A 24,471-nucleotide genomic window follows, 5' to 3' on the forward strand; every position below is an offset into this window, starting at 1 on the left:
GTTTCAAAAAATGTGAAAATGAAAACAGGATTAAGTCTGTGTAAAACTGTTCTTTATTGTTCAAAGAGTGGATTTTTAAGGTAGCGAAATTCATAAAATATAAAAATTGTTACTATCCAAAATTCGATACAGAATTATGTTAATTACGCAATTATCTGTACATTAACAGAAATATTAAATACAAATATCTGCTGTATTTTCTATATTTGCTTCATTTTTTTACTTTTTATTATATTATTAAAATATTTATTGGAACAGTATTTTTAGAAATATCAGCTTTATTTTCCATACATAACAACATATACAGCACATATAAATTCAATTTTTATCTTGATTTCCAATTTGACAACTGAAATATAAACTACAATAATGTAACGAACAAGGGCAAATATTTAAAACGAACAAAATGATGCTAAAAATATATAATTTATTAACACACACACATGAACGGGTCTGACATCGAAAACCTGATGTTTCGGGCAACGTCTTTCGTGATATAAGAAATGTTTTAAATATCAAAAATAATAATACAATATTATCAATAAGAAGTTAACATAATTGAAATATTAATATAATATTTATGTGTATATGTTATATATATATATATTATATATAAAACTCTCAGCCCTCCCTATGATTAGCCCACAATACGAGTCAAGAGGACACTTGAAGCTTGAAGCTAAACAGACACGTAACTTAAATAGAGGAGAAAGTGGTACTATGATATCCCATTTATATTTTATACAATTAACAAAGTAATAAATATAAATTTACATTTTATATTTATTACTTTGTTAATAATTAATATTTAAATTTAAAATTTAACCCATTATGTTCGTTAACATATTGTTCAATAGGTTCTAGATTCAAAGTTACAAAACATATCTTTATTACTTATAGCCCTATTAAAAAAGTGGTAGGTATAATGGCTTGTGAAGAGAAACCGAGGTGATAATGTGGTCTTCCACAAAAACAAACTTGAAAAATTGATTTTGTTTAAATAACACTATTTTTATTAAATTAATAAAAAGGTAACATATAAAAGTAAAATAATAGAGTAATTTAATAAAAGTAAAATAGCAAATTTGTGCTATTTTAATGCAAAATGTATGCAAATGTACATACGTACACATAACTTCTTCCACATATAGGCTGTTGTATATTAAAAATCTTTAGTACATATAACATAAACTATAGATTAATAATAGAGCTACAATCAATTTGTGGAATAATTGTATTTCAAATTGTACAATCAAAATGTATTTTGATTGTATTTTAAATTATTGTATAAAAATCTCGAAAAAGAGATCGTCAGCAATCAGCTTGCTTAGCGGGTCATTAACTATACATATATGTTCGTGATAATAGTATAATACCTTCAAATTTAAGAAGAATGAGGAAATATGTATAATTAAATGTAAAAGTATAAAAACGTTTTGAAATACTTAAAAGTAAAAATTCGTTATAATAAATGCTGGCTATTATGTATTAACATATTAGCGTCATGGTGTAATGGCGAGCTACTAAATAAATAATTTCATGAGTAAACAATAGGAATTCGTCACTTAATAGCAGGGAACCATTATATCTACACTGGCATAATACTACCTTCTTTTCTAAATAAGAAAATAAAAATCGCAAATCCGTTATCTCGTATAAGTGAGATCGGAACATAAATTAAATGGTCGGTAGATTGATATAATAAAATAACAAAAAATATAAACTTATAAGTTGTAAGCTTTCGTTTTTGCAAACGATCTATTTTGTGATTTCATTATGAAACAGTCATACATAATAAAATTGGTTTGGTGCATTTATATAATAATTTACAGGAAGAGAACTGGCCATATTTAAATTTTCAAAAACAAGTTCTTTTAATTACACAAAAAAAACATGCTACAACGTTTTAAATATCAGACATGAAAATTCGAAGTCAACAGGGAAACACAAAATGTAGATAGATTTTACCAATATTATCGAAATCGTGTTGATCATCGTAATTTTTCAGGTACAAAGGCGATAACGTGATAAACTACAGCCAACGAGGGGGCATTAGTGTCGTGACGGAAAAGCAAACGCGAACGTCACGTCTTCTGATCAGCAGAGCGCTACCAGCCGATTCCGGCAATTACACCTGTGCGCCATCCACAGCCGAGTCAGCCAGCGTTCTTGTCCACGTGCTCAATGGTGGGTGAGTCGCGAGTGAAATCATACATCATCGAAAATCCTCAATATTATCTTCCAAAATGTCGCAATATGTCTCCGTATATCTTTCTCACGATAATATCAACAAAATTATTGGCTTTCCACGTAGTAGTCTTTTTGGATGGTTTCGACACTCTCGACATTTTAAATAAAATTTCAAACGCATGTAAATATGTCAGCGCGGATAAAATGTGCTGTATACGTTAAAATTGCCCGAGAGAGATACATTCAAGTACAAAGCGATATCTACCCTTGTCAACGTGTCGCTACAAAAAGGCTTTATATTGTTCGCTCACCGCGTGGATTTTCGGCAAATTGTATCTTTTCCGGAATCAAATGCTTTGAACATATAAATCTGCAGAAAGATCGTAAATTGTTGCCATCACAATTGCTTTTTTAATCATATGAATACAATTTTATAATTTATAATTTATTTCCGTTGCATATACATTGAGATACGAAAGAGTAGAATATAGTTAAATACGCTATTTACTATTAAATTTTACGAAGCTTCCCGTAAACTTTGCCCGAAATGCGAAAGCATAAAATCAATTAATTAATTTCAACAAGTTTCTATTAGTTTTAATCAAGTTTCCAACGAAATGTTTCATTTCAAGTATTACTATAAAGGAAGTTCGAGTCCGCTTGAGGGATGTTAAAGAGAAACAATTTCAATTCAATTGCGTTTATATAAACAATGTGCGATCGCAGAAAATAGTTTTCCGCATATATATATTTATATGCATACGGCGAAAAAGTTCAAAACGTTTGATCCTGACGTTTGCAGAATTGGCAAAATGAGGTAAATTTTTCAGTTCCAACACAAATAAGAGAAAGCAACAGAATCTCAAGAAGAAAAATTAAATCGCTCGAGTGCGCGTCATTGATTTTCTTTTAACTCGCTCGATTGCAGCATACAGATTTATTTCTGGTTTATATATTTTAAAAGTCTTGAATATTTTTTTAGAGCCATTTTCAAATCGCGCGTATAATACGGATCATATCGAAAATGTAAAGAGAATGAAATTTTTATATTATCTTCAACATGTGTCTTCAATGATATTTGCGTTATATGGGCGTTTAATAACCGTTCGGAGCTGACATCAAAATCTATAACACAGTTATTGACACTGGGCCTGTGAGACTCATTTAATTTATGTTTAAATGACACTAATTAATTTCAAAGTAAACCAAAATAATATAACCTATACAAAAAAAGAATGAATTCTAATGCCCGTTTCCATTGCAGATTATCTTTAATCTCGATTTAACTTCTAAGAATTAGAAAAATCTGAAGAATAAAATTAATCTACATTAGTGGAAACGAACATAAACATTTAACATAAAGAAAATTGAATTGATATTTTTGACAGAAAGACTTATTGAGTGGGTTCAGCAGACTCATCGTTAACTCTGGAGAATTAACAGCTATAATTTTAATGGTTTAAAACAATTCGATGATATTAATTGCATACCTACTTTCTACAGTTGTAAGGACAATTATTACACGTCCTCGTAAGCGAAATTAATCTCGCGTTTGCCGTTATTCGTAAGAGATTTACAAGTAATTACTGCAGGGAAACCCGCGCGAACTTACCGGAATGAAACTCTCGTCAACTGAGTATATATATGTATTCGTATCCAACGACAAACTATGAAGTCTCCAACTAACTTCACCGTTCTCCCTTCTACCATCTAACGTACGTATGCGGAGCCATCGAGATTAGGTCCGTGGCTTTGTTTAAGAACTAATAGAAACGATGTCGGTATCGTGGAAAGACATCGAGGGATAATCGTAACTTTTCGATTAAATCGCGCCCAGTAACTAAATTATTTTACGAGACGTATCACATTTCTGGGCTTTTCTTGTCGGAGCAAGTCAATTAACTCGAGCATCCAACGAGCGATTTATTAATAAGAGACGCTGGCTGAATATTTGGGGAACATTGCGCTTATCAACATCTCTCTACGCTGCTCGTCCCCAAATTGTCAGGATCATCATCATTACTTTCCCTCGGGTCCGAGTGTAATGGAGCATGGACGAAAATTACAGAGTCCTGAAAGCCCGGTCACCCAATTCGGCTATTCCAACCCACTATCACCCACGTCCTGATGATTATCGCGTTGACCTCGGACTCGTTCGCAAAATCGCGCATGTGCGTATATGTACGAGAGTTCAGAAATAGCGGTCAGAAGTCGAACCCGTCTTGACAACATCTTTTGTCGGCAGTTACATTGTCCACTGAATACACAGACCTTTACTAGTAACACAGACAATAATGGTCTTGTTGTATCGCGACGAAATGGCTTTTCAGATAATGTCATTTGAACTCGTGATGAGTAGAGTTACATTTTAGAACCGAACGAATATAAGAGACGATGGGGTCGAGTCCATTTTTACGACAATTCACTGAGATTGCCGCGAAACGAGTACACGTTGACAGCGACATCGCCAACGAGCTGTGGACATGTCGGTAGACGACGCTATCTGCTGACGGACGAAGTCATGACCCTCGATTGCGAAAGCGCGATGTTAAAGTCACGGGGAAAGTAAGTGGAGTCGGACTTTACGGGTCAGGCCGTAAATCCCACGGGAGCTCAAGTAGATGCCGAGAAAAGTGTTCTACCGATAAACTAAACGGTAAAGGCCATAAACGTGAGCGCATTGTCTGACGCGCAATGTCGCGTCGATGTGTTCCGCTCCGCTCTGCTCGGCTTGGTGCGCAGCGCACGGAGCCACGCGTGCTGCACACAAGCGACAATAAACCGAATGTTCTTACAAAGAAAGAAAGAAGGAAGATAGTCGCATCTTTCTTTATTTCTCCTTTATTTCGCGCGTAAAATGCCGAAGAAATAAATCCTTCAAACTCGTCTGCCCTTTTCCACCCTCAGCTTCTGGAGGATAAATCAGACGAGATATTGTCCCATGCAAATCCCTACCAGCTTACTCACCGAAATGCTCTCTCTTCTCTCTCTTTCTCTCGCGTTTCTCTCCTCTATCTTTCTCTTTCTCTCCTTCCTCCACATGCAGGTTCCCCACGTTCGCACGTCGCGTAGTGGCACGCGAGCTCATGAGATATGCATGCCGTTAAGTGGCTGCTCGATGGTAGGGGAGATCACGCGGACTGTTATACACGGATAATATCTTCCTACGTCATTCCCATTCTCTTCACGACTTCGATTCCCGCCAGGATAATGCAAACTTATCGGAAGGTAGCAATGCCATAGCTATCGGAACTACTACCATGGTCATCGGAAGTAAATCGCGGTAGATGTACGCAGTGGATTTGGGACAAACATTTGAGGAAGGAGACGCATTTGGTCCTACGCTCATTGTATATTATTTCTCGAATAAACATCAACGTTAATCGTGAGACATGACAAACACAAAAATCTTTTCAGTTGACAATCTAAATTGGAGTTGAAATTAGTTTTAGACCGAGCCGCAAAGAGAAACGATTTTCCGCATTACGTCCGTTTCTCTTCGCGTGGGCGGGAACTACATGCGATACGAAAGGAATTGCCGAGAACAAACGAGAGATACTCACTGGCCAATACGACGCGGAAACGTAAGTCCCCGTAATCTCCGTGCAACTTATCAAAAGACTTCGTTACTGCGTGATGTACCACAATATCCGCGAGTTAAATTGTGAAGTGAGTGAGTGAGGAAGGAAGTGAATGGGTGTGTGAATGAGAGAGAGAGAGAGAGAGAGAGAGAGAGAGAGAGAGAGAAAGAAAGCATATATATACGAAATATGCATTATTCTCGGCCAAAGTCTGAGGAAGGTAGTACATAATAGGGGCGTACGTGCAAGTGGAGACGGAAATATTATACACACACACATATGTGTGTATCTCTCTTGCTCTTCGCATTTCAACTTCGACTTCCTCTAAGAAGACTTCCCATCGGAACAATACGAGAAGGATAATGTCGACGTGGAGATTAAAGCGTGAGATAGCGCGTATAACGCACGATCATAATAACTCGTGCGCGGAGCTCGTGAAATTTCAGTAACGAGTTTCGCGGTGTGTAACAACAAAGCGGCCGGTGTGGGCGCATTACGCGTAATTAGCCGCGATAGGCAAGCAACTCTGCGCGATACATGTTTTCAAGTTAACTTCCTCCCTTCATCTCTCCCCGAACCACGAACGGAAGTCCGTTTGAATAGCTCGCCAGTCACCGAAATATTTGCCAGCGTAATTCCGCATCGACACATCGCCGCGCTGCGTCACGATCCTGATTAAATTATTTCTGCATTGTTTATCATTACTCGTAATCTATTGCAGGACCAATAATTTTGCAATTGCATCGAACGCTCATCATTGCCGCAAGTTTCAATTTCGTCTCGCGATGCATTGTTGCTTTTTGTTTTGCTTCGATTTTCGAGTAATGAGTGAGACTAGTTGGGCAATTTTTTATTCTATAATGATTATAAATCTTCACACAGTTACGATAGACTAATAATGAGAATAAAATATTGCCTGTTTATCTATCTTAATAATTGAGCATTCACAAATCTTTAAATATATTTCGTAAATATATGTATATTATAAATAAAAAGTTTTTTCATTGAATGGAGAAAGTTAGAGCTCAATGTATTCCATGAAATTTGTTGAGCAATCTCGAGAAGTTCATCTATAAAGATAATCATCTATATTCTATATAATAAGGTTATATATTATTTAAAAAATGAACGAATTAGGTGTACTAATCAAATTTTTATTGAAGTTTCTTATTTATAATAATTTGTAATACTCTCTCTTTCTCTCTAAATGTTTTAATTAACAATAATTAAATAATAGAAATCAATGCCTTAAATCCTTGCGAGCACTGCCTTAAACAGTTTAGCTGGATAACAAATGCTTGTATGATCTGTGTGAATTTATATAGGTACTACGTATGTAGTCCTTTAAAATGCGCCCCCCCCCACCCGAAATGATTTTTCGGTCTTGAAACGCAAACTCTAATGCCCGTATTCATAGTTAGGCCTTGTACTTAAGGCTTCCTTAAATTTATCTTTAGATGCTCAGTAACCAATGAAATAATTCGTAGAGTATCTGAAGATAAATTTAAGGAAGCCTTAAATATAAGGCTTGACTATGAATACGGGCATAAGGCGTTTTTTCGTTATTTAACCAGAAGCGGCCACAGCTAAGGCTATCTTTAGTCTTCAGGGATCAAAAGACGAAGATAGCCTTAACCGTAGTTGCTTCTGGTTGCATAACGAAAAAACGCTACTAATAAACTACCGCAGTAATATCACAAGTTAAATTGACTAGCAATTTAACAATTTGAAGCTTTTTCGCATTTTAGAACGATCTTAATAATGTTGAGTGATATATTAAAATCTATAAATAATTAATTCTTATTGCGAAAAATATTACTTCGACTGGGAGTCAAATTCAGATCTCTTGCATTCCGTGCGTTCAATAAAGACACATTTTATTTAAACATCTCAGTTTATAAGTCAGTTGGGATATTTAGCCTAACTAGCTCGATACTGGCGTCGACTGAAATATTTTTTATAAATAAAAAAACTGCAAATAAAATAACGACTTGAACATTACAGTTCAAAGTACCCTAATGACTTATGTCAAAAAGAACACATCTAGTTTCTATTATCTAATCATTTCAATTACTATGTGGACCAAAATGAATACATTCACATAATAATTTTATTTTTGACGTACAAAAATGGAAAAGTGTACGTGTTCAACCGTTGACAACCGAGCACAGATTATTTAGCGCAGTAATTCCATCTCTGCGTTATCTTACACAAGTATAGACGTGTCTATACGCGTTTCGATTACTGAGATATTTGCATGTCCTAACTTGCTCTTATGCTCACCCAACCCCGCTCTACCCTATAATCATAATCATTAAAATAAATGGACAAAGTCTATACCCTCCAAAGCTTTTAGAATGACTTTTACTCTGAAAAGTGAAATCTCACTTTTAAATATTGAAAATTGAGTTATTTTTGCTCAAAATTGACTCAATTTTCACTCTTTTTTGTGAGATTCCACTTCAAAGAATTTAGTGAGTAACAAATAGATCTTTCTATTAAAGATGAATTGAATGCATAAAATAACAATGAAGAAAAACAAATAAAATGGGAATCAATATAATTACACATTTTTACTTAACATTATTTTCAATATTTTAATCTAGAGAGGCTCACATAATTAGTTTAAATAGTCAATTCTAAATTTGAGCAACTGTAGCTGTATGTTTTCTAGTAAATAGCTATTAATATTTATATGAACGTTCGTCATTAAATCGACGAGCACGTGCAGCTTGCGTGAAAATAATAACGTGTAATTTATCAGCGGGATTGCAGCCGGCCAGTAAATGTCGATACATCTGTGCAGCCTCGGTCAACTTTCCAACGACCTGAAACACTGCCAAGTCTTCAACAAGGCGTAGAACGATAAATTATACGCGTTATCCCAGCGAAATCAATGATCAATTGATCCGATGTTATAAAGTTTTCTCTCTACATTTTTAAATACACATGACATAAGTCCGTTTAAAAATAATTTAGCTTGATTAATAATTAATATACATACATACCTATATACTATAATACATATCAATTATTAATCAGTATAGAGGATTCGTTTTTACCATTTAAATTTAATATTATAGAATAATGCTTCTTCTATTATTATTCGCATTTATTTTATCAAATTTCTGTGTTTAATAAAAATATTGTATTTTTAAGCGTAATATTTTATAATACATAAATATAATATTCCGAATTTTTATGGCATTATATACAGAAAATGTATTATATTTGAAGATATTTCTCCCGAAAAATATTGTAAATCCGTCATGCAAATTTAAGAAGATAATAATGAAAACATTTATTTGCGATAAAGTATTTAAAAATATAATATAATCATGGTACAATATATAGCAGATCTACATATACGTAATTTAAATCATGTATTGTTTTATAGGAAAATTTTTATATAATTCTTTATTTTTTGTTTAAACAAGACTAAGTCCGCTTTTAAAAGAAGTTTTCTATCACATTCGTGAGTGTAAACTAGAGTGGAATTTCGATTTTGATTAAACTTTTCAAGTAAAAGTTTTGAAAGCGTATAATTTCCTTTCTGACATTATTGGCTTATTATACGCAAATCATTTTACTGACAAGAGCCATATCGCAAAGTCTCGAAATTAGATTTTTCCTGAAATATTATTAAATAAATAAAAATCTAAAAAAAAATAGACATATTTTTTTATAAGTGTGTGTTCCTTAAGGGGTGAAACAATCAAAGCAAATATTTACATTTGATCAACAATTATTACATAAACGGTAAGATATATTTTAAAATGTTCTTAAAATTGTGTGTCAAATTCATCCGTATATGATAGTGTTTTGCTTTAAAATGTTCTTAAAATTGTATGCTCGAGAAATAAGCTGAAAACATCACTGTATGCATTGTTTCTATATGTATAATAACTGTAACATCTCTTTTATAAGAAGAAATTTACTAAAAATAATAACGATAAATATTTTGAAAAAATATTACATTTTTGAAAAATTAAATACAATTCATAGAATAATCAGATTTTTGAATAATAAATATCTCATATAGGACCATACATGTGAGAACACAATCAATAAATAAATGCTTTTAACGGTCTAAATGGATCTTAAGTGCTTGTATAATTCTGTGTGAATTTATATACTACGTATGTATCCTTTTAAACTGCGCGCTGAAATGAATTTTTGGCCTTGAAACGCAAACTCTACTAAACTACTGCAGTAATATCAAGAGCTAAATTGACTAGCAATTGAACAATTCGCTTTTACGCATGTTAGAAGAATATTTATATATTTACTATGCCTTGATAATAAATCGATAGATCTAAAGGCTTAAGATGCTCGCACAGAATGTTAAAGATCCGGGTTCAACTTCCGATCGAGTTAATATTTTTTGCAATAAGAATTAATTATTTACTGATTTTAATGTCATTCAGCATTATTAAAATCGTTTCAAGATGCGAAAAAGCATCAAATTGTTTTTGTCAATTTAACTCATAATATTACTGCGATAATTTAGTAGATTTTTCCTTTCAAGACCGAAAAATGGCGGGGGGGGGGCGCACAGTTTAAAGGACTACACATACGTAGTATATAAATTCATACAGAATTACACAAGCACTTAAGATCCAGTTAGACCGTTAAAGACATTTATTTCCTACAAATTTTTCAAACTAATTAACAACTAAAATTAATTAAAATTGTGTATTAAATATTTATTTATTATAGATATTTAAGATATAAATTGTACTCGTATATTTTATTTTAAATAAAAATAATGGTTCTTAGGTTTTAAATTTTCCTTGGAATGTATCTCACGGACTTCAAATAGCACTAGACATTTCAAGGACTACCATTTTAAGTTCTTTTTATGTCCGTGTGTCCATGGACATAAAGTGGACATTCATGGGACGTCCGTTGTTAGAACTGAAATGGGGATGTTTTATTCGGAACATTTTATGAATATCCACACATCCGGATATTGTCTTTTACATCTTCTTTTATTTAATTATTTTTATAATTTCTATCACTTTTGTTACATTTATTGTGATGTACATTTCTAAACTTCTTTCGACATCGTAATATCTCATACTCTCGGAAGATATGTCACACGCCGAGGAACCCAATGAAGAGAGTACTGTTGCCATCGACGATACAGCTTCGCCGCCGCCATTCGTTATGCCATATCACGAAGATGAGGTTAATATTTAACAAATTGAAGTTAATATTGTTCGCGTCATCGTCATCGTCGATGGCGAAGAGCCTCGTTGATGATGACGATGACGCGAACAATATTAACTTCAATTTGTTAAATATTAACCTCATCTTCGTGATATGGCATAACGAATGGCGGCGGCGAAGCTGTATCGTCGATGGCAACAGTACCATTGCATGTTTCAGAAACATTGCAGTAACGTTACAACGTTGCTGCAACGTTCCTTGCTTAGTCGGGAGAAAGCAAAAAAAATTTTTTTTAATAAATCCAGTAGAACAAGGAATTGCAGTACCTGGGGTAATTTAACCTGCATAATGTGTACGAATTAAGATTTTTCTTATAAACAAAAGTAGTATGGTATTGGATCATAGAAAATTTAGGATCCAGAGTGGAACAATAGGGGAAAACTTTCAATAAATCCCTCAGACAGGATTACAGGCTGTGGCAGCCATATAAACTAACAGATTACAAGCAGCAACATGAGAATAACGAAGTGAACGCTGAAATACACCAACGTCTTAATCGAAGCGGACGACACGCACCCTAGAATATAATTTAGGGCAATTATGCCCCTAATGCCTAGTTCAGACTGAACGCAACAAGCGTCAAGCAGCGGAACAGCAACCAACCAGCGAGGCAATATATTTTTTACGCCACTGTAAATATCGCCTCGCTGATTGGTTGCTGCTGCTCCGCTCTGCTTGCTGAGTCCAGTCTGAACTAGGTATTAATTATGGATACAAGCGCGGAAAAAACCACGCATGTGTATGCGAGGCGTGGGCGGAATCGAACCCGGATCCGCGGATTGTGAGTCCACGGACCGAGCACGGAGCCATCCAACGTCTCGACAAAGCAAAAATCACTTCGACAATGCTATACATATATACCTCTCGTTCCTCCAAGACGTCTCTCCTACTACAATCTCTAGGGCGGAACTATATCTTTTCTATCCAATCATAGACTTGCTGCTCTGGACCGCATTAAGGGCCAGTTCGATACGCGCTGTGGCGATCGTGAAATCTCAAACGCAAGTTCTTGATCGAGCTCGCCGCCCTCTGGCGAGCGCGGTGCGAAATTCCGCCGGCTGATGTCAGGCAAGCGCGCGGTCATATGCGCATGGCTCGCTATACGCGTGCGCGGCTTGTCCTGAGTAGAACGAGCAGCCAGGCGCATACGATCGCGCGCTCACCTCTCGCATTGTTCAGGATCATGTCCTGGATAACATTCAAGAGGTTCTAGCCGTCAATCGGACACCTTGCGTAATGCTAATGCCGGTGATACTGTAATTTTCAAGCCTTAACTCGAAAAGTATTTAATGAAAAATAATATAGTGTTTTGAAAAGCTCTTGACACCAGCTATTAAATTCTGGCATCAAAAGTAGGATATTCCATTTAAAAAAGTCAATTTGACCTTGATCTTAACGATAACACCCAAGGTCAAATCAATGGTACCTTCTTATGTCCCCCTCCAAACCATACAACTTTTGTTTGAAACATTTTTCCGTATCTACCATAGTTTTCAAGAAATCTTAATGCATTTATTTAAAATGACATCCTGTATACTGTGGTATATATACTATATCTATTAATATATATTTAAGTTGGGGGCTTTTAATATTCTCTTTTTATTGAACAACACATTTTCATAATTTATTTACTTTGTTAACTATTTTTATTGTTATAAACGTTATAATACTAAAATTTTAAAGATAAATGTCCGAAACATATGTGGCATATATACATCAATTCTTTGCATAAGTATCTTTAAATATTCAAAATGATTTGTACAAAATTTTATTGCAATACAGAAACTAATTGTTCTGTAAATAAACAAATAAGTAAATTATATAACAGAACAACTAATTTTTGGATTAGTTGTTGGATTAATTGTAATAAAACTTTTCATAAGTCATCTTTTTGTATAATCACTTTGTTAAAGAAGTTCTTTGAGGGGAATTATTAAGCTGTTCGAAAGATAACAAGTAATGATCACAAATGCCAATACATTCTGATTAAAGTTATTGTCTTCTGTTAAAAAAAATCATCTCTTATCATATATAAAAAAACCGCTTGGAATTGCTCAATAGCATATAAGTATTTGAGTTCAACGAATATTAAACATAAAGATACGCTTTAGCGCGTCATTCTAAAATATGATCGAGGTAGAGTTGGCAGGAAAGGAAAGCTGCTTATCTATAAATTATAATTATATATAAAATATTTTTACATTTTCTTCAGAATGAAAAATTGCAGTTACGGAGAATTGCACTTTAATGAAATCTCTTCCTTTCTTATATCTACAGGAGTTCAATTTACAGTATCGCACGCAATTTTCAATTGCGATATTTCCTTTTGGTTGCGAATAAAATATTGAAGATGGAGTTTGCTCGGATTTAATCTACATCGCGTATTTCATTTATTGTTAAAATTATGAGAACCATCTTCCACCGTGAATGCGGTATTTGCAATCTTTTACTATAACGCCTTTTTCTCACATATCAGAAATTATTCGCTTTAAGGGTATGTAGATTCCCGCAAACACACGTGCTACATGGAACGATATTTCCGCACGACAGCTCAAGGATTTATCAAGACAACCGGCATGGATGCCAACGCAAACAAATCCTCAATTTGCCCGACGAGCAATCGAGGTGACAGGACCGACGCACGTAAGGCCCTTATGCACACGATCGCGTGTGTTCAATCGCGCGGATGATGCGCACCCGTCGATCGAAGCCGATCGTTTGGTTCCAGTTCGCCCAAGTATAACGACGAAGTGGAGTTCGCGGTGCTATAGTCGGACGTGACTCTCCCTCCTGACGCGCGAGAATAAGAAAAGTTTCGCGATCAAACGAGACGAAACTAATACAGAGCCATTATCGGGAGTTAACGGTGCTCCGTGCCGTAACTGCACACCAGGATTTATTGTCTTCCGTCTTCGATCTAAAGTCTAAAGAAACGATGGAGAAAAAGAATGTAAGAAAGAGAAGGAGAGAAAAGGGCAGGAAAGGTTGAAAATTCTCCCGTCACCATCGTTCCGCATTACATTCGCGAGATGGACAACGAGGTTCAAAGAGGTTCATGTCCCACTTCGCTTCTATTTATCTTCCTAAAAGACAAACTTTCGCGCGAGAAAACTTTCGTCGCGCCTTTCTTCACGCATCGCCCCGCTACTCGTCAATCCACTTCTTATCTATCAACACCTTGGAATTCTGATCAATGTCGTCTCTCTATTTTGAAAATATAATTAGAATAATTCGACGGACTGTTACGCACGTCTTGTTTTACATTTAATTATCTCTGAGAATGAGCTTACACATTAACGTCATCGAATCTTGTTTAATCGCACCTTTCGAGCAACAGTGATCGAGAGTTTCCGTCATCTATTTTCCTACTTGACACCAATTGATGTCAATACCTACTTTAGAAACGAATGTGACATCGACATCGAACAATCAAACTTGTCGAATTACGGAAGGAGAATAATGTGAAAACGATTTATTTGCCGATTGCATTAAACTCTTATAGTATACTTGAATGAGAATCAATGCGTAATGCGCTCCATGTAATAATTGGATGACATACTGATTAACTGATGAGCTCTTCGATTTTTGTTTATTATTAAAACTGCAATTAGAAATTCGATCATCGACTTTATCACTTCAAACAGTCTTGAGAAATCAATTTAATATCAAGCACAAGCAAAATAACTTGTACATACAAATTAAAAGTTCTAATCTCCCTGTCGCGACCTTGATCTCTTCTCTCGACACTTAAACGGCAATTTTTTCGTAATCTACGATCTCGCCATCAATTTTAAAGGTCGTAAACAAAGGTTGAGGAGCAACTTTGTTATCCGGCGTTGAATTACGGTGAGTTTACGGAGACGAATTATAGACTCCTCGATTTACTTTCGATCTATTTTTTATTACGTCGTGAAATCGCATCGTAAATACGGTCGCCTCGTTTTGAGACACGATACGTGCTGCGACTGACAACGAGTTATTGGCAGCTTGCAGAGTAGGGATTTGCTTGGCGCGTTCTGCCACTCGTAATCCCTCATTCTGTCTCGAACTTGATCGACAGGCGACACTTGCGGTGTAGTAATAAGATGATCCCAGGAGTTTCTTCGCTCTGAGTTTTTTCTGTTACTTCTTCGGCGCCGAAAGTTTCTGTAGACACTAACTTTTACGCCTATCACTTTATCGTGCGTCAAAAAGGATACGCCTGGGGCAATCTCATTTATTTAAAAATTCGGTAAATATGTTCGGAAGTGATGCTCCCCTGAAAACCGCGTTTTTTTCAATAATGAACAAAACTAGCTATAAAAAGACATATATACAATGTTTTAAAAGGGAGCTTGTGGTTTTTGTGGACAAAAATTCTATTTAAAAAATGATTAAGATAGTTTTGTTTTTTATTTTATAAATGTATACTTTAGGTTACGCCTCTCTCCGATTTGCATGTCCTTTAGATATGTTGTAGGGGAGAGTATCCTGAGTGATTTCCCGCAAGAATTAAGTGAGGGAGAGCATTGGTTTAGGAGATATAGTAAATTAAAGTTTCATAATATATAGAGGATGACATTTTGGTATAAGAGGTATATTACGAATAGCGAAGTTTACATATGCCGTAGTAATCTCTTGAAGAATATAAACAAAGTCAGAAAATCACAGAAAGTCGCAAGTATTTTGTAAACATTCGACATAGTTTTCGCAGTTCGATAATAGCTTTCAATATGCGACTATACAAATTTCTAAGTCTTGTTAATGATAAGAATAAATGAGTCTTCGTTCCGCGTTATAAAGTGTATGAGTGGAGGCAGTACATGCTGTCTCCCTGCGGGGGGCGGCACTGCTCTCATAAAATGTAACCTAACCCAACCTATTTAGTATTGGGTGGCTCTCGCTTTGTGTATACTTTACGTTACAACGTAAAACGAGGGCCATTCAATACTAAAATATGAGTTGGATTAGATTATATTTTTTTGGGAGCAGTGCCGCCCCCTGCAGTGGGGCGGCACATACTGCCTCTATACATTTTCCAACGCAAAACGAAATCCACCCCACCTCTCCTCCCTGTCTAGGAGCATACGACTTGCCACGCGTTCAAAAATAAAAACTGTCTTATTCGTTTTTTAAATACAATTTTTTCCCCACAAAAATCATAAGCTCCCTCTAACATGGTATACTTGTCTTTTTATAATTAGTTTTGTTCATTAGTAAAGAAAAAACCTCGGTTTTTAGGGAGCACCACTTTTGAACATTTATCAAAAATTCCATGGGAGAGCCGCGATGTACAATTTTTCATCTAAACTTCTTTATTACTTTATGATATTTATTACAATCGAGTGATGATAAACAAATTTTAAGAACACAATACAATAAAACAAACAATCAATTAACGCGAATATTAAAACAGGTTGCGCGACGACCAATATATTTGCACACGGAATAATAACTCCTGGGAAAATATACGGGCTGTTACAATACGCAAGCATCATTGAATTATAACAGGCTTACAGAATGGATTATAGGAAAACGGTTTATTTGCACCAAACATTTTGTAATCTCTGATTGTGATTTGACGCGAAACGCAAAATACTCGTCGAGAGAGAAGTGAGGTAATAATATAAGAGTAATAGAGTTAATTCCGGAGTGTTGCCGCATCGTATTCTACATTATACGAGTTGCCCATTAGCGTAATCCTCTTTTAAACTTTTTGATGTGCCTCTTTTTTGAATGTCCGCGACAAAAAAAGCAAAGTAACTCCGGTACTCATAGTTAACAATCAGTATCATCTCTCTAACGATCGTTTCAAGATTTACTTCCCGTTAAGAAGCTCTTATATATTATATCCCATATTTCTCGTTACATGGAAATAATTATTTTCAAAAGTTATATCGTATTGTATCATGTAAGTTTAACCCTCCAATGCTGCCGTCAAAATCTGTAACAGTTACTGACATTGAATCTATGAGACCTATATAATTTATTATAAGTGGAAATTAGACTAACAGGAATTAAATAAGAGAAAGAATCTTATTTCCAGTCGAAACATTGCTTAATAATATTTACATGCAAACATGGGATTTTCAGATTCAAACCCTGGTTAATATTTTCGCAGTAAATTCTTTGCAGTACTTTAAGAGGCTTATTAGTATCCTTATTAAAATTAACGATCAGTGTAATTTATGATGTTATTTCCAGCTTCAGTTTATGATTGTGTTTCAAGTCTGACAAATCTTCCTCTTATTCCTTTTAATTTATGCTGACTAAAAGGCTAATTAATTTCAAGGAATTTAAAACTAATTAATTTCAAGGAACCGAAATGACATAACTCGTATAAAAAAGAGAGAGTGTGTGTGTGTGTGTGTGTGTGTGTGTGTGTGTGTGTGAAGCGTGCGTGCGTGCGTGCGTGCGTGCGTGTGTGCGTGCGTGCGTGCGTGCGTGCGTGTGTGCGTGTGTGTGTGTAAATGCTAAGTTTATCTTAATAATAATAATTCAATTTGCAGAGATGTAACATAAAGAATATATAGTAATTGAGTAGGTTCAATAGATCCAAGTCAACTTCGAAAGATTAATAACTCTGCTTCTTTTATTGTTCCTTTAAATTAACTTTTTTTTCTTCTCATTTCAGCTTGTTATTTTATTTATTTTTATTATTTTATTCAGAGTTATTATTATTTTAGTTTGCTCGTTATTCCAGGTTCAATACCGATCAAAATTAGAAAGAGAGTGATTTCTGGACTTGTTAGCTCACAATGTCGGATATCGATTTTTACTTTCCTTCGTTTCGAGTGGCGACGAAATACGACAATTTCGCAACAGTCAGTGTTGGAACATGCTTTTTTCATTAGCAGCCTGGATCGCTGCCACGATTTTGGCCTTACAAGAGAGCTAGTGCAACTTACACTTGGGTAGGGTTACGGGAAAACAATTTGTTTTCCATTGAAACCTTGCAATCTAGGATTGCGCTTCGGATGCAGCGGATCGATCAGTATACGATCTCAAGCGGGATAAGTATAACGATCATCTGGCTCTCCTCGACACGCTTTTTTTTTTATCATCTCGCCTAGCCATTACTTTGCCTTCTAAAGGCCAATGTGGACAATGAATTATAGGTAGGGCGGTTCTATGCTCAATTTGCGTGCGGTATAGTCATTACTGAAATAAGTTAAGTGATGGACGAATGCTTCTGATCGGAATCAACGATTCGAGACCTTATCGAGAATTACATTTGTCGATATACCTGGTATTTTCTTTACTCGACCTTCTGATTATTCTTGGTATTATCTTCAGACAACTAGATAATTTTTCTAATATTCCAATAACGTCGGTTATTGACAACATTATCAAGAGAAATGAACAGAATTCGGAACAGTTCGCAAAATTCACAATTCAATGTAAATAGGTAGCAATTAATTCTGGAAGTATTACGCTTGCGCGGTAAACTAGGTGCCAAGAGCATATTTACATGCTTCAATTAAAGTTATCTCATTTCGTCGGCGTAACGATTGCAGATGTAGTTAAGAAACTTTTACTATTTTAACTTGTCTCTTCGGCCGAGTTCACGAGGTCTTCGTCAAAGGGCACCGCATTATGGAACAAGGAAGAATTAGTCAATCTGCGCTCTCTTTCTCTCTCTCTCTCTCTCTCTCTCTCTCTCTCCTCCCCCTCTCTTCCTTTATATACATATATATCTGGGATGATCTTAAGACATGCCATAGGTGATTTAAATTTATGCAGCCGCAATTCTGTTCGTAGATAGTGCTTTCGGAACAGGGAAAAGCGGCAAAAGCGTTTGTCGATAACACTTACGGCAATGCTCTCTTCGTTTCGATAGCGCCGTCCGTTTCGATAATGCTTTGAAAGGGATAAAGTTCTATCCCCCGGTGCACCTCGAGGTCGTCCTCGCATGGAAAACCAAGGAAATAGAAGACATAACGAGCGGCTTTGAATCTCTTAAAAATTCGAATCGTCAATTTGGATTTTTCGCTTTAAAGCTTAAGCCGAACATATATAGAAACATACAGCGTATTACAGGATATCTCGGTTATTTATCTTAATACACGTACCCCGAATATAAAATTGTTTGTGTTAATTTACATTTTATTAATGAAAATTCTGAAAAAGTACATCTTTACAAAATTAAGAACAAAGAAAACTTGAAAGTATATTTTAAAAGCTTCGTAAAAAGAATGTGTTTCGGTACGAAAGAGGATTATGGAAATTGAGTATAATCTCATTGCCAGATGCACCGATATTTGCCTTGCATTTACTTTACTTTACCGGCTTATCAAGAACATGCTACCGGTGCACTCCCGACGAAGCAGTCATTGCTTACGACGCAACGTGTTGAAAGCAATAAACGACCATGTTGATAGATACGTCGCTCGTATAATTAAGGTCGCGTAAAGACGGTGACAAGGTACGATAATGCGAAATCGGTGACCGTATTTTGTCGTCAAGAAATGGACCTTGTCAGCGCCCATCGTAACACAAAAGACAGGAAGCTAGCTTCGTCCTCCCTATCCATCTCTTGCCGTCTTCTTTCTATATATTCCAGTATTATCTTTTACAATATCTATTATAATACATTATTTAAGGTAAATGTTCCTTTGACTGAACCAATAAAAAGATATGATCGATTCTGTATTATTATAGATTATTAATTAATATCATTACAAAGGAATTAATACACTAAAAAAATGTACTAAATTTTAAAAAATATTTGTTTGAATAATGTTAATTAAAAATTTAGATACAAAATATAAACATATATTTATTTGGTACAAGAACTATCAATTTGATTTAGCATTTTTTTGTTTAGTAAATGTTTGTTAACCATAAAGGATTTAATAATAATTTACTAATATTTATTAAAATGTAGCACATTTTTTCTCGGTGTATCCACATAAAACTTTGTGATCAAGAGAATCAGTGATCAAGAAAAATATTATTATATAAATCTGAATACCTACCTAAAATTTCAGTGATCTATTATACTATATCGATTGTATCAGTAACTAAACTTCTAATAAAATAAATTGTTCAAATTCAGTTTGCGATTTTTTATAATCATAAAAAATAGATTACATGTTTTAGTAAATACAATGTGTTTAGTAAATATAACATGTTTAGATAAATACAATATTTAAAAAAATTTGGAACTATGCATTATGTCTTACTCGAGATGGTAAAGAACACGAATAAAAATATAACTGTTTCTACAAAATTTGAAATAAATAATTTTTCCATAATAATTAGCAATTAAAATTACATATTTTTATTACTTATTTTTGATACAAAATATTTAACTTCTTTTTATTTTGTTATTTTCTTGTTGACAAATGTATTGTCGATTTTTCAATCACTAGGCATTCAGTTGTTAGGAGATTTATACGTTACATGTTATATTGTGTACTTTTCTATTACTTGTGTTCTTGAAAATCAATTCCGTAGTTAATTTTATTGCAAAATTGATAAATTAATAAATGAAACGACTTATTTCCGCCAATTTATCGTAAAACTAATAATATGATATAAATCAACCAATCTATTGTATTACTAATTTATTGCATTTAACAGAATAGTGATTTAATAAATTGGTAAACTAATTTATTCATAGTACTGGCGAAATTTTAAAGAGAGGAATCACGATGAATATTGAAACAATACGGGTTATCGCGCGAAACAGTCACGCGCGTTGCATTTCGTTGTTAGCTCCGGCGACAGCTACGTTGATCTGCTTAACACCAGCTGTTGGACATGGAAGCGGCGATATTAAAAGGGATAAAGGTAAATGGAAACGGACCATCTCGCGCGCAACGAACATGGAAACGACGGCCGGTAACCGCCGCTAAATTACAGTATCTCAGCTTGACGTTGCATTATACGACGGCCAATAAATGTTTGAAGCACATCGATACTTGATCAATTAACAATAGTATTCTCACTTGTATTAACACACGAGCCTTTTTGATTTCATATACATTTTCCACTCGTTAATTTCTATTGTCAGAGAAAATTTTATCACTTTAACGAGTAGTACTTTGATTCTTGATTATTGGCAGTTCGTTCTTATGATTTATAAGATCGATTTCAGAATGAGATTATTTTCAAAGCCGTCGTTGCTACTTTTATGTTGTTTTTATACAGCAGTAATATAAATGTGCAGTTCTAGATCTCTCGTTCTCGATTCGTATTAATATCTTTCGTAACGAATCCTTATTATTTAAGAGAAAAATTTTTGATCGAAGTTGGAATTGTTATTAATTATTGACAAAATTATTGAAACTTTAAATGTTATTTTTTAGTTGTTTGCGGAAAAAGAACAGAAACATAAAGAAAAAAGGAAGAGTATATTTTAAAAATATATAATACCTTTATTCCCTTACAATTAGTTATTACATCAAGGCTACATTTTAAAATTAATATTACAAATGTGTATAATATTGTAAAAGAATAGAAAAAATGGGGTGTTCTTCCGAATGGGACACTCCTCCAATTGAGTTGATATTTTACAGACAATATTGTTACAATAGATAATGATTGTTTACGAAGATTTTATTTTCGGGTTTTGTGTAGTTTAAATGTTAAAAAAAGTTTCGCGTGAAAATTCAAGCGAATTTATCAATATATTATATATTACAGGATTTTATGAGATTCAAAATACTGAAATTTATTTTCTAGAAAACTTTATTTTTCGACTTGTGTCGTTGTTATTGCAAGTGAATGATATGTAAACTAAATTATGTTATTTTGTTCTCTCTTTATCTCAAATTATACTATATGCGGTGTCTGGGAATCGCCAGATGTTCGTTTATTTAGAGCACGCGTTTCGCAAGATGCACGCCAGCGCGGCGAATGTTCATAGCTAAAATAATGTACATCCCGCATTTTTACGCCTGCAAAGTTTCGCGGAGGGTTGCCACTGTAAAATATGTCTGTCATCGGCGCGAGCGGGTCAAGGAAAACATCGTGCCAGGGAGAGAGAAAAGTCGGGTGGATGATTTCGAGCGTGAGTTACGACGGGGCTATACGAAGCGGAACGGAGCGGATCGGAGCGACTATACGCGAGATTAAAGGAACAGAGTAAAGGGACATAAAGTGGAAAACGCAGAAAGGTATAGAAAGCGACGTCGATACCCGGCGAGGCATTGGCCAGCGATACAGTTGGCGGGGATCCGATAACTAAACCAATTATCCCGATGCCGATGAAGAAGTTTTAATCCGTTCTTCCACCATTGCCGCCGCCGCGAATTTTCCGGTGTGGAAATTTTTCTTCCGACTATCTCGTCAGGATATCCCTTTGTCGACGTAACTTTCTTTCCTCCTCGTCCATTCTTTGCCTTCAAAACGATTTACGTCTATGATCACTGAGTCGTTATGTTCGACCGAGCGGCACCGAGCGTCTCTTCTATCATGGATTCAAATAGCTATTTGATAACGCTTCGCAAATGGTGCGTTGAGGAATAAAGTCCTGTCCAATGAAATTAATATCCAATGAAATCAAAATACGAAAGAATTAAATTATGTGTATATTATTAAAATTCTTCAATACCATACTATACCGTTTTGTCGCGGGTGCACTATATATGGCATATTTACAATAACTTAAGTTTAATTGTTTCTAACTTTCATAAAAATGAGCATATTGTAACAAATTTTTTTCGATCAAAATGTCAAACATTATGAAATACAACAGTATCAATTATCAAGCAAATATAGGGAAGTTCTCAATGCTGACATAAATCTTTTAAAGAGACATCGTCCTATTTCTTGGAAGCTAAACATTGTACTTTATTAATACTGATAAATTACGATACATGATATATCTGTGTGTGTAAGTAATTAAAGAAGTAAAAACTTATAATTCGTATATTTGTGCGTGCGTGCGTGCGCGCGTGCTTGCGTGTGTGTATGTGTGCGTGTGTGTGTGTATGCGTGGCTTGTTTCTGTATATAAAATCAGTTCAAAACGAATTCTACAAATGCGAAAATTGTAAAATTCTTACGATTTTCTTTTGCAAATTGCATAATTTAAATAATAGTTCTTTGTTATATTTATTTTTCTCATAATAATATTTTAAATATAAAATCGGGGTGCAGCGTAAACCGGCACAACTGTCTATAAGACAAATCATAAGCTATATCAAATATCCTATCGAAGTTGAAGGCAATCCTCTATTTATGAAAGTCTAAAAAAAATTGTTACGTTATATGTTTGCGTCTTGCAAAATAAAATATGCATATAAATCAGTAAAAAATATTTTACAAGGGTTGTTTGAAAAGTTTTGAGCAAAACATAGAAACAAGTATTTTTTCGGTCAAATTCAGTTTTATTTTTTAACATAATCTCCTTTTAAGTTGATACACTTTTCTCAGCGATGTTCCCACCCCTTTAACCTATTCAAATAATAGTTGGCGTCTTGCTCTGCAAAATATATAGGCTTCTATGGATGCGATGACGTGCTCGTTCAATGAAAATCACTGTCCTCCGAACCAAACTTTGAACTTAGGAAACAGAAAAAAGTTGCTGGGAGCCAGATTTGGTGAATACGATGGGTGGTCAATCAATTCGAATCGCAATTCATGAATTTTTGCCATATATGACGGCTGTCGAAGTGTGAGACGGTGCGTTATCTTGATGGAATAGCACTTTCTTCTTCAAATGCGGCCGTTTTTTGCAATTTCTGCCTTCAGCTTGTCAATTAATGATGCGTATAGTGCACCCCCGTTTATTGTGTTTTTCCTTTTTCAAAATAATCGATGAACACAAATCCATAACTATCCTAAAAAAAACAATCGCCATTCATCTTCTTGGCCGATGAAACCGTCTTCGCCTGCTTCGAAGCAGGTTCACCCTTCGCAAAGTTAATTATTGCAAAATTCCAAACGGTATTATGAAATCTGCTGTATTATCTCAGAAGTGTCATAGAAAACTTTCTGTTCATACTTATGTTTACTTTGTAAACATAAGTATTTCATTTCATAGTTTTCGTTTGAAAAATGTCCAAAAACAAAATGGTATGACGGTATCGACAATCTTCCTCTATGTATCTTTATTAGTAAAAAAGTTGTAAGTAGCAAAGCAAACGGAAGTTTTGAAAAAAATTATTTTTTTTTAATGCTGGGTACGTCATACACGGTCGTTATCTTTTGACCAATATTCTGTTGAAATCCTCTTGCTAGAGATCGATTACCGTTAACGAAATTGTTACTTTCTTATAATGCTCTTTCTACAAAAAAGTCAATCAGATTTAGTCCTATTGCCAGAAATTAAAAAAAGATCATTAAAATTTAGAGCGGTTAACTGTTGATTTTTTCTATCTATCGGAGAGCCGGAGATTCGTTCAAAAAGCCGGAGTTTCCGGTTGAAAACGAGAGATGGTAATATAGCACACACACGCGCGCGCGCGCATGTACACACACACACACACACACACACACACACACACACAAAAGTGATATTAAAGGAGTAAATAACTTTG

The 24,471-nt window shown here is 34.8% G+C and overlaps 1 protein-coding gene across 1 annotated transcript in view; it reads left to right on the forward strand.

Moving 5' to 3' along the window:
- Nucleotides 1–24,471, forward strand: part of LOC108723620 (defective proboscis extension response 3) — a 147,770-nt gene that overhangs the window by 104,428 nt on the left and 18,871 nt on the right. Inside the window, exon 5 of the mRNA XM_018449511.1 lies at nucleotides 2,009–2,187. Within this exon, the coding sequence (XP_018305013.1) occupies nucleotides 2,009–2,187 (179 nt within the window). The remainder of the gene's footprint in view (nucleotides 1–2,008; nucleotides 2,188–24,471) is intronic.

The sequence above is a fragment of the Mycetomoellerius zeteki genome, unplaced genomic scaffold (assembly GCF_001594055.1).
Source record: "Mycetomoellerius zeteki isolate Tzet28-1 unplaced genomic scaffold, Tzet1.0 scaffold106, whole genome shotgun sequence".
Taxonomy (NCBI): Eukaryota; Metazoa; Arthropoda; class Insecta; order Hymenoptera; family Formicidae; genus Mycetomoellerius; species Mycetomoellerius zeteki.